The sequence below is a fragment of the Chanodichthys erythropterus genome, chromosome 23 (genome assembly GCF_024489055.1).
Source record: "Chanodichthys erythropterus isolate Z2021 chromosome 23, ASM2448905v1, whole genome shotgun sequence".
Taxonomy (NCBI): Eukaryota; Metazoa; Chordata; class Actinopteri; order Cypriniformes; family Xenocyprididae; genus Chanodichthys; species Chanodichthys erythropterus.
Window position 1 is genome coordinate 25,989,616 of NC_090243.1, and position 12,639 is coordinate 26,002,254.

Below are 12,639 nucleotides of genomic sequence, written 5' to 3' on the forward strand. Positions count from 1 at the left end.
TGTGAAGCTCTATTTAGTGTTAGCGGTGAATTGTGCTGCCATTATGTGGTCCTCGATAACTGCACAATGTGCACATAAAAACCATGATATTCAGCGGAACTGACTGGCGAATTATACAGGATCGAAAACTCTACAGTATGTATGATGTATGATTTGTGTAAATCACTCATAAATCTATTCTTGAATTGAATGCCACAAGGGGCCTCGTATATGAAGAATGAATTTCTTAGTAAATTCATATATCATCCTATATCAATTATCACAATATTTTTGGTAAATTTTGTGCATGTTAATTTCTGCTATTGTTACATTTAAATTAAAAATTAATTTGCTGTCATCCATTGCTCACTTAGTTAATCTTTAAAAGCACTAATTTAATAACACTGTTAAATGTAATCTTTAGCAATTTTTTGAGACTGTACATTATAATGCTCATTGATAGATTTTTGTTTTATTAATATATATATATATATTTAATTAATTATTGATCAGAACTTTAATAGTGGTGCATACCTAAACCAATTAAATCCATAAAGAGACATATTGAATGTGATCAGTAGAACTGACTGGCAAATTATATGGAATCATAAAGAGGTTTGAATCATGGATTTAATCAGTCAAAAAGCTCACTTCCTCATTGAATCAGCTCAGATGTTGAATTCATTATACCAATGGTTATTATTTAACAAAAATATAACCTAAGAAGTTGTTAAGCCCAATTTCCATGGAATTTCTTATGGAAACCTAGTTCTCTTTCTGCATCCTCAAAAAAGGAATTTTCAAACTGTTTCAGCTTTATTTAATTCACTCATTTAGGCCTCATTTACACCTGGAATTAAGATGTGTTTTGATCGATCGGATCACAAGTGGGCAACACTAAATAGAGGTGTAAACGGGGTGTAAAACATTTTGAGCTTGTCCACTTTCGACTACTTCCAGAGGTAGTCGAAAAAACATTTGACTGGATTGTTTTCATAGTGTGAACGCTTCTGTGGTCGAATGTGATTGAACAGCCACTAAAGACTGCCTAAGCTCCGCCTACTGACCTAACACGTAAACATTATGGGAAGTGTGTTAGCCAGACGGGATTTGCTCTTAGTCGGCTGAAGATCCAAGCTTAGTTAAAGGATTAGTTCACTTTCAAATAAAATTTCCTGATAATTTACTCAACCCCCATGCCATCCATTATTCACCTTATAATGAACTTCATTGCTTACGCTGTATGTCCTATGCCATCCCTATTCTATTTACAGAACGAACACAGTGCCAGTTCCATTTGTTTCCAAAAGTTGAATAGGGAAGGCGTAGGAAGTACAGCATAAGCTTTTTGAAGAATACGAGAGTGCAGTTTTGGCGGAAGCACTTTGAAGGTGATCATTTGTTTATATAAAGCATATACATTTACATTTTTTCGAAAATGACCGATCATTTCTGTCTTATTCCTCATCTGGTATCGTTTAAAGCCCTTTGAAGCTGCACTGAAACTGTCATTTTGACCTTCAACCGTCTGGAGGCCATTGAAGCCCACTATTACCCCTTTTCCACCAAAGCAGTTTGAGTGCTGGTTCGGAGCCAGAGCCTAGATTCAAATCAGTTCTTTGTCTTTCGACACACAAAGCACCAGCTCCGAACCAGGAAAAGTGGTTCGTAATTAGCACCAAAACATTGCTGGGCTAGAAGTAAGAACCGCTTGCATCAGGGGCTGGGGGCGGGGTTACCGTGACCAACAAGAAACTTGTGACCGCCATTTTTGAAATAGCAGCTAATCAAGCTAATAGCAGCTCGATTGTAATCTCCATCCATATACAAATTACGAGCCATGTTTGGATACCGATGTAGGTTCGCAAAGCCATGAGCATCAACAGTAGTGAAACATCCGCGATTGTTGATAGAAGGGTTGTTCGAGATGCATCGGAGCAGCGCGGACCAATTCGGCGGGTGCCGCGGGAGCATTTGTAGAGCGTACAACTCCTTGTACTTTTGGATCGTTCTCGCGGAGCTTTGATGTCATGCGCCGAACGCTCTGCGAGAAGCCGATGCATCTCAAACGAGCCTGGTGTATTTGCGTTTGGCGCTGCGGCGCTAGCTTTGCTGTGAAATATGAGACGTATACAGTGACACAAGACCTGGCTCTGTGCTGCTCTCTACCTTGTAGAAAAGCAAACCAGTTCTCAGAAGGCTCGTCAGTTGAACCAACTCCGAATTGGCCCTAGCACTAGCTCTGAACTAGCACCCGGTTCGTGCTGGTGGAAAGGGGGTATATAAGGAGAATAATCCTGGAATGTTTTCATCAAATCATGCTCTCCTTATGATTTTCCGTCATCTCTGGTCATGTTCATATGCAAATTGTGCGACCTTATTTCGTCCATTAGATCAAAAGATCTGAAAAAAAACAAAAAAAACATACATTTACCCGCCTATAGACCCTCCCCTCGAAGAAATCAGGACAGAAGTGGTGGAAAGTGGACAAAAGAGATGGATTAAAACACCAGGTGTAAACGGGAATGTCTTCTTCGTCTACTTGTGATCCGATCTTAATACCAGGGCCTTAGATATACCAATCATACACAGCTCAATAACTGTTACACAGAGGATTCGAGTACCATTTGATGGTGTATTTGAGGTTGGGTTGGCTGACGGTGCTGTCATCCAGGAAGATCGTCGAACAGGAGCTGTACTTGCGTCTCATTGGACCAGACGGATGTTGCTGAAAGACAAAGACACACAGAGCTCAAACTAAAACATCAGTTATTCTCAAACACACACACACACTTTCAGCAAACAGGCTGCAAATTATGCCACCTGCAGCCCCAAAAAAGTCATTATCATCTCATTTTTACTCAAGTGATTCTCGCTTAATGTGTGCATTGGTGTGGGTAAGAATCCCACTCCAATGCACCACAGACTGTAAAGTTTTATGCAACTCACTAGAAAATGTTTAACAAGATATCAAACTGATAAGCAAAATTAATAATGCAATTAAATCATTACGTAACACAAACAGTTTAAGAAAATTAAAAAGAGCAATGAGCAGATATTTACCTTCGACTCCGCAATGTGTGTTAACTTGCAAAGTAATAAAAGACATTAAAATAGGAACAAAGCATAAGCGATTAATTGCAAATTTATTATGAAGAGCATGCAGTGATGAAATAAAGAAAGTCAAGCCATGCATATTAAATCATTCATCTAGAATTAAAGTGTTGAACAGAAAAGCAGTTACTGATGCAACACAAGCCCAGAGACTCATGCAATATTGGTTTCTGCATTCTCATGTGGAGGTTGACAGTTAGGTTTGATTAGTTTTGTGAGTGTTTTGACACTTGGGGAGATGTTTTCATTGCAGACACAAGCATTATGAGAATCACACTACCAGAAGCCACATAACCACTGATGCCATCGCTGCTGCTGCTGCTACTACTTACATGGTTGACGTACAGGCTTTTCCGTTTTTCCCGAACTGTAAAGAGAAACGCATAATTAGCAACACTAGCACAACAGCCTATACAGTTAATTAGAGACAGACAAAAAGACAAGGGCCACAATTACAGTGATGTCAGTAACATCAAGGAGGATGTATCTAACAATCTGAGGTCTTGAACTGTTGGTCGGTATTTCATTATCAACAGTTCAAGGGGCAGAGAGATGAAATGTGTTGTAATTAAACTTCTCTGAAAAAGGTCTTTTAGAAAAGCTGGTTAGTTTTGCATAGACTTACTTCTGACTATCAGCATGAAGTCTGATCCACTTTGGAGCTTATTCTAGCCAATAACTGCCAAATTAAGCTCCAAGTACACTTCAGTTTTGACGTGAACGCTTAGTATGTGCGTACAGCTGAACACATAGCCTTTGAAAGTAAGGTTGTCAAAAGTACCAAGTTGGCATTGAAATTTTAAAAATGTGACAATACCAGCATTTCCCCTTAGCATTTTGAGCACTGTTAAGCGTATTCTCAAACACCTCTGATTGGCCATTGTGTTCACAAGCTCAACATATATGTCTGTGATTGGCTACAATTATCAATGCATGGGAATTTTTAAAAGCAGGAGATCTCTAATATATCCGCTGATAGACAGATCCACTGATAGACGCCTGAAGAGCGTCAAAGGTGTCTATTTACAACTTGTTTTTGAAGCGTTGATCATTGTAGCCAATCACAGACATATCTATTGAGCATGTGAACACAATGGCCAATCAGAGGCGTTTTAGAATCCACTTATCAAAATGCTAGGGGGAAATGCTGGTATTTTTTTTAGAATGTCAATGCCAAGTTGGTATCGAAGTCGGCACTTTTGACAACCCTATTTAAAAGTATACTCCATTTGTTTTGTTTTTTTTGTTTTTTTTTAAAACAGGCGGTGAACACATGCACGCAAAAAAGTTTTTTAGTGTGTATCTTGCGCTCATCAACACAGGTGTCTGTTGTTGTTAACAATAGTTGTGATCAGTGTTGCCACCTTGTGGACAAACTAATTAATGTGAAAAAACAATTAAGACAGTTAGAAAAATCTGGCTGAGTTTACAGAATGTAATGCACTATTCTGATAATAAAATTTACATCACGTGCACTGTACACATACCCTAGCGTACGCGTAAAAATTGAAGTACACTTTGTGCTTTTTAGGGAAAGAGACCAATAGACCATGAAGCAACCAATGTTTTTTTGTTTTATTGTGCCATTTAGGAATGAGAAAATCACAGAAGCGCATTCAAATTATCATGCAGCAGTTGCAGAACCTATTAAGCAGTGCTGTGATATTTGCTGAGAGTTTAAACCTTCAAATGTTGTTTGCTCACAGTCAAAGCTTTATAAACCGCTCTATTTATTTGCCATTGTTGGTTTTTGTTGAATGACGTTTGGTTTAGACATATGTACTACTATGTAAATATAGTCTAACATTCATACAAAGCTTCTTTAAAAAGTGGTGTTTAGAAATTGTTACAGTATTAATGTTAACACACAAACTTACAATCACCTACATTTACAGGCCAATGTATGCCTTGATGGAGCTATGATGATGAACAGAGGTTAACCAATCATAACAGAGATCATTTACATATAAAAGGCCGGGACACAAGACGATGGCCAGACAATGTCAGGCTTTTTGCAGCATGTTTTGCACCACTGACGCTAGTCGGACTACTGTCAATGGAATTTTGGATGCTTGAGCATTTTGAATTTGTAACTGAGCCCCTCAATGAAATAGATCACTATGATTGGCTGTACAGATTAGCCAACCAGAGCATGAGAAGAAAACAAAAGTGATGAAAGCAAGTGATGAGTGAAAATGGTAAGCGCTGCTTTGGTCCTAGCTCTTTTGTTTTCCTTTCCTGAATGATGAATACAGACTACTGCCACCTGCTGGTATGAGAGTAGTATTGAACGCTGTGTTATCCAGGGTAATGATGGCATACCACCACGTAGGATGAACCACATCCAATATCGGCGCTGTCTGAAAGGGGTGTCTGGGTCCTAACCCAGATTGTATCCAACAAACATGAAACCACAGCTGCCCAACTCAATGCATGAATTAAATATGCACCTCAACTCCTGTTTCCACCAAAACTGGTCCACATGGTCAATATTCATGGTCGGGCTGTTATAGCCAAACCTTTGATCACTTGTGCCAATGCCAAATGTTGGGTTCGTTGGTGCCAACAGTGCAAATCTTGGGCTGTTGACAATGTGAAACATGTATTGTTCTCCGAAAGTCCACCTTCATTGAGTTACGGTGTGGAGAAGCCCCAAAGAGGCTCAACACCTGCACTGTTGCTGTCAAGAGTGAAGAACAGGGGTGGATCAGTGATGGTTTGGGCTGCAATATCATGGCATTCTCTACTGTACTTGATGGGCGCGTCACTGCCAAGGAATACCGAACCATTCTGGAGGACCGTGTGCACCTTATAGTTCAAACATTGTACCCTGAAGAGGTTGCCATGTATCAGCACGATAATGCACCAATACACACAGCAAGACTTGTGACAGAATGGTTTGATGAACATGACAGTGAAGCTGAACATCTCACATGGCCTGCACAGTCACCATATCTAAATATTTTTTAGGGGTATTTTGGAGGAGCAAGTCAGAAAATGTTTTCGTCCACTAGCATCACGTAGTGACCTGACCACTGTTCTGGAATAGGAATGGCTCAAAATCCCTCTGGCCAGAGTAAAGAACTTACATCTGTCATTCTCAAGACAAATTGATGCTGTGTTGGCCGCAAAAGGAGGCCCTGCACCATACTAATAAATTATTGTGGTCTAAAACCAGGTGTTTCAGTTTCATTGTCCAACCCCTGTACATGGTAGTTGGTCATTGGCTGTAGTCTTTGCTGAGTGTTCAAGCTCAACATTTTAGCCCAGACACCACATTCATCACAATCGCTGCTAGTTCTTTGATATCGGTTTGGTGTGTCTGGTACAGTAGTTTGTTTAATTGCTTAAAGGGATAGTTCACCCAAAAATGAAAATTTGACGTTTATCTGCTTACCCCCAGGGCATCCAAGATGTAGGTGACTTTGTTTCTTCAGTAGAACACAAATGATGATTTTTAATCCAACGCTGCCATCTGTCAGTCAAATAATGGGAGTGAATGGGAACTCGAAAAATAAGAGTCGAAAAAACTTGCATAGACAAATCCAAATTAAACCCTGCGGCTCGTGACGACACATTGATGTCCTAAGACACGAAATGATTCATTTGTGTGAGAAACCGGACAGTATTTATATAATTTTTTACCTCTAAGACACCACTATGTCCAACTGCGTTCAGCACTCGCTTAGTGAGGTCTGATCACGCTCTGACAACGGCAGTAATGTCTCGCGCATATACTTCAATGAGTGCGAGACATCACTTCCGCTGTCAGAGCGCGATCAGACCTCACTAAGCGAGTGCTGAATGCAGTTGGAAATAGTGGTGTATTAGAGGTAAAAAATAATATAAATACTGTCCGGTTTCTCACACAAACGGATTGTTTCGTGTCTTAGGACATCAATGTGTCGTCACGAGCCGCAGGGTTTAATTTGGATTTGTCTATGCAAGTTTTTTCGACTCTTATTGTTCGAGTTCCCATTCACTCACATTATTTGACTGACAGATGGCAACGGTTGGAGTTAAAAATCATAATTTGTGTTCTACTGAAGAAAAAAAGTCACCTACATCTTAAGGTAAGCAGATAAACATCACATTTTCATGTTTGGGTGAACTATCCCTTTAAAAGGGGTCATGAACTGAGAAATCAAAATCGTTTGACATTTAAGTGGTCATTTTACTATAAAAACAAAACTCAAAAGGCATGGTTTCACAGACAGGGCTTAGCCTAAGCCAGGATTAGTTCAATTAATATTTAAGTAGCTTTTATAAATGTACACTGAAAAAAAAAAAAAAAAAAAAAAAAAAATCACTGGTGTGCATCTTGAGACAAACAATGGCACCAACATATTTTAAGATATGTCAGTACAAGTTTCTTTCAGTTAAAACAGCTCAAACATGCATTTTAGTCTAGGATTAGCTTAAGCCTTGTCTGTGAAAACGGAGGAAAATTTTCTTGTTAGTCTAAAATTGGCTTATATTGAAGCCAATCTGCCAAAATGACAGGTTGTGGAATGTGCCACTTTATTACGTAATAGTGTGGCTAAACACCTCCTCCACAGAAGATGATCAACGCCTGCTTCTACATCACTGCCTGTTTAGCCCCGCCCACCAAATCACGCATACCATGTAGAAGGTAACAGAGAGACGCTAACATTAGGTTACTAGAGCTAGCAAGCGATAAATGATATGGACTCGTCAGTAATTCGACTGTAAGTAACTGTTAATTCTAATGCCTGATCTGTGAGCAGTGATTTTGGATATTAATGATTCATATACAGTCAGATGTTCTTTGTCTATGTATCAGTAAATCAAACCAGTGACTAAACGGTCAACATCACATTTCCTCTTAGTAGGATGAAAATGATCTGTTATTTCTAAAAAGTTAATAATCTGTGCTTAAATTATATATATAAAGCGACCACAGAACGCTCCCTTTACAGTCGCTGGAGCTGTCAATCAAACAGCGCGAGTTTATCAGTGAATGATCTCTTATTTACATTGTGTTTGCACTGTTAGTTATGATGAAAACATTCGTTAGTGTGCAGAAATCGCGTTGCATTGACGAGATTGCTGCATTCATGTGCTCAACATGTCTGTGATCAGATAAAATGATCATCACTGCAACCTTTCATGCCACAATCTAAATAATTAACACTTTTCACGATCAGTTATCCTTGAGAGCTGTAATGTGCTAAAAGTTTGAGGGAATTCCACATATAGAGTAAGCCATTTCATATGCAAAGATGTTATCCAATCACAGCAGTGGGCGTTTATACTGAAGTCTCACACAGACATGCCCCTTAAAACAGAGCCTTCAAATCAGAGGGCTAAAATCAGGGTAGGAAAAATGCCTTTTATTTCTAAATTATGACCGTTTTTGATGTTAAAATCATTTTAACATTATAAGTGCACCCCATGAAACATTATAAAACAATAAAACAATGCAGTTCATGACCCCTTTAAATGCAATAACGAATTAAACGACCACTATTGTATTTGTGGGCGAGGCCAGTTATTTTGACTGAAAGGCAATGTGTTAAAAGCCTGACCCATATGTTTTAGTGAGACTGCAGGTGAAAATAAAAAGCTGGTTTTGGACAAAATATGTGTGGTAATGTGAGATAAACTGACTTTAGAAATCCCTAGAGATCCCTCACGCACACAAACACAAATATTAAAGCTACCGTATGACTAATGACTCACATTAGCCGTTTGACTATATTTTCATCCATATTATGACTTAACAACAGCACTAGAGACCTAGTGACAGCACAGCGTACACAAATGTACACAAACAGTTGCGCAGCCAGACAAACGGGACAGATTCAGCGACACTGTTAACATGCATAACCCCTTAATGGCACTAAATGTTGTGTAAAAGGAAGCGTTCAAGTTTAATGCTGTCAGAAAATACTTTTAAAATGGCATTACTCTGAAAAAGCTGTTGCTCCATTAAGCAGCTTCAATGTAGTTAGCTACTTTTTGTTAACTTGTAGTGTAGCTAACTACAAAGCGTAGCTTCACTGCAGTTAAATTGAGTAGCTTGTAGCTTATCAAAGTAGATTCCTGAACAAAAAACAGCTTACAGCATAAATCTAGACATTCGGAATCTATAAAGCTTCAGCACAACACAGCAGCAGACTAACAAACACGCTGAGATCAAACGTACCTTTCTTGTTGGGTAAAAGAACTGAAAAACAAGAAGGTTTCTAAATTAAATCTGAGCATGGATAACAAGGCTGGCATTTACTTGTCCTTGACTTTACAGTTCATACGCCACTAATTGTGTTTGTATCCCTTTATAATGTCACTGGAACCACGAGATGTCTGATAGACCGGAGTCACAAAACATCTCACTAACAATTCCCTGAGAAACAAGGAGAATATCATAACATAGAAATATCGCCCACTGGGAAGAGCTGACAGTTAACAAAGCATCATCACCCAGGGGTACCGTATTAAATCAAACTATTATTGAAAGTTTTCTCTGAGGAGGGAATGTTTGGTCTGACTAAGTCAGGGCCATCTGTGCGCTCGCCTCCTGATTCGTTTGGATCAGACTGAAGCAATCCTGACCGTAGTTTCGTTTTAATTAACGTTCCCTTCCAGCATCCAGTCTTAAGGGGAGACTGTCCCACTCATCCTGTGAGTCAGAAGACGTGGAGTCTCTCTTACCGTCTGTTTGAGACTTGCTGAGGAAGATGGTGCTGGCGCGCGGGTGGTCCGAAGGATTGTACTCCATGTTGAGCTCTGAAGAGAGAAAAGAGAAAGATGATTTGTTATTCAAGAGTGAGGCTTGAGTTGTTGTTTGTGTATTACTAGAATAACCCCACAAAAAACACAAAAAAACATTACTTACAGGATTATGGGAAACATTTAGTCAGGCAAGCCACAGTATTGAGTGGATATAGTGTACACAAAGCCTTGAAAATGGCTAAAAGAATTAGATGTAGCAAAATACTGACTTATTTATATACTATTATGTAGGGATGTGCAACGGTTAATCGCGATTAATCGTTTGCAAAATAAAAGTCTGTTTACGTAATATATGTGTGTGTTCTGTGTATAATAATTATGTATATATAAATACAGACACATACATGTATAAATTTAAGAAATATATGCATGTTTAAATATATATATATATATATATATATATATATATATATATATATATATATATATATATATATATATATATATATATATATATATATATATATATATATATATATACACATACATGTATATATATATATATATATATATATATATACACATACATGTATATATTTAAGAAAAATGTTAGATCTATATATAAAATATTTTTTATATTACACACATATATATATATATACATATATACATGTGCGTGTATATATATATATATATATATATATATATATATATATACACATATTTAAACATGCATATATTTCTTAAATTTATACATGTATGTGTCTGTATTTATATATACATAATTATTATACACAGAACACACACATATATTACGTAAACAGACTTTTATTTTGCAAACGATTAATCGCGATTTTAGTGATTTTTATGTGCTTTATTTTTGTAAATATTTTTATTTCAGTTTTAATTTTTAGTAATTTTAGTACTTCCAGCTTATTTTAAGTTACTTGCCAAGGCAATGTTTCTAAATTTCATTTAAGTATTTTAAGTTTTTCATCTAATATTTATATTATACTTTACAGCTTTTTGTTCAGAATGGAATACTAACATTCTTCAGACTTTTATTATGTAATGGTATACATTATATACTATGTGTTGGCATGACACACAATTAGCTTACATTTTTAAATCAGTTATATTGGAATATTTAACATACAAAAAACAGGAACAAATTTATTTTTAATGCATATTTCCCAACAATATCATGTTATTCTTTGAAGCAGTTTGTGGCATATTATTTTATATATATATATATATATATATATATAGTACAGACCGAAAGTTTGTGGTTCAATCTTAGTGATTCCAAACTTTTGGTCTGTACTGTATATATATGGTTTATGAATATGATTATCATTCCATACCATGAAATACTATAATATTATGAATATGGTTATCATTCAGTTCCATGAAATTCTATACAAAATATATAATATATAGTAAAACTTGATACTGTCAATGTACCATAACACCACCATGTACTTTGTAGGAAAAGGATATTGTGTTTGACACATTCATTCACGTTCATTTGTCAAACTTGAAATGGAAAGTTCAGTGCACTGAATTATGGGATACAATATCCTCTATATGCTCTGATTGTAAACGGCATATTTTGGCAATTTTAATAGGTAATTTCTTGCCAAAAAAAGTGAACACTGTGCACAGAATACATGATGCAAAGATAGTAGCAATGTACAGTATGTATGTTTTTTCCCTGCTATGCCATTAAACCAACACTAGGGGGCAGAACTATGATTATGGGAACCATTTGTGCACCATAAGTGAATGAGGGACTACAACCTTTAATCATTTTTATTTAATTTTACTGTAACATATATTACAATATACATATTACATTAATTTTTACATTTATATTATAATAATATTTATGAAATTTATTACAAATTATATTATTATATTTTATTTTATTGTTATCTGCCATCAATTTCAGGCATCACCGAGACACAGACGTGAAACTTCCTTTTTTATTAAAACATTTATTTTCATTTTTATTATATTTTATATTAATACTATAATTTAATTACATTTGTAATTAATTATAATGCATTTAATTTTGTTTTTAATTGTGTGTTTTTTTTGTTTTGTTTTTTTTTTTAAGAAACTTCCTTTCTGCTCATTTTCACAGAGATTCCCACCCTGACTTTCAGAAGGATGCACACACACACAGTTCAGCAGCGACTAACACACACATGATGTCATCAGAGGAAAGTGCTGTGGCACACCCCGACCAGGAAACAAGGAACCCAGAGTTCGTAGCCTGAAATCAAACCAGCCGACAATAAAGACATCACCATCATCACCTACAGCAGTGTTTGCGTTACAGTTGCAACATGCACACTGAGATTTGCAAAACCGAAGATAATCGTGACAGAGAATAACCCGTTTCAGCGAAAGCCACGTGAGCGGCCCACTGTATTGTGTTTTAAGTCTTTTGAAGCAGGGTTTTTTTATGCGGAAGAGCCACTTGAATCTCAAAGGAGCCTCGACCGCAAGATGTATGAAGCACTCTGAGGTGCAGAGGAAAGACTGATTAATAAAAGATGGGAGAGAAAGGTGGATATGAATGAAAAAGAGAAGAGGAGACCAGAGAACTGTAAATGCGCTGCCGGTCTCAGAGAGGTTTATGGGTAGCTGGACACAAAATCTCTAATATTAAAGTGTTTTATGGAAACAAAAATGTGCATACTCATGGCAGAACATGTGGTAACAGAACGTTTTTCAATGGGATTGAGTCATTTCCTCTTTTCCTGTGACCCACCCTCTGTATATTGTGAAGAGGGGCTGGAGCGGTCGGAGGGGGTCTGATCCCCATGACTTCCTCACACTCAG

General features: G+C 37.1%; 1 protein-coding gene across 3 annotated transcripts in view; it reads right to left on the reverse strand.

Annotated features, from left to right (window-relative positions):
• Positions 1 to 12,639, reverse strand: part of ccny (cyclin Y) — a 59,444-nt gene that overhangs the window by 13,404 nt on the left and 33,401 nt on the right. The window contains exons 2-5 of one of the 3 annotated variants that reach the window (XM_067377455.1): positions 9,769 to 9,843; positions 9,263 to 9,283; positions 3,426 to 3,460; positions 2,604 to 2,707 (exon numbers count right to left, since the gene is read on the reverse strand). In XM_067377455.1, the coding sequence (XP_067233556.1) occupies positions 2,604 to 2,707; positions 3,426 to 3,460; positions 9,263 to 9,283; positions 9,769 to 9,843 (235 nt within the window). The other 2 variants (XM_067377456.1, XM_067377457.1) reach the window with 2 other exon arrangements.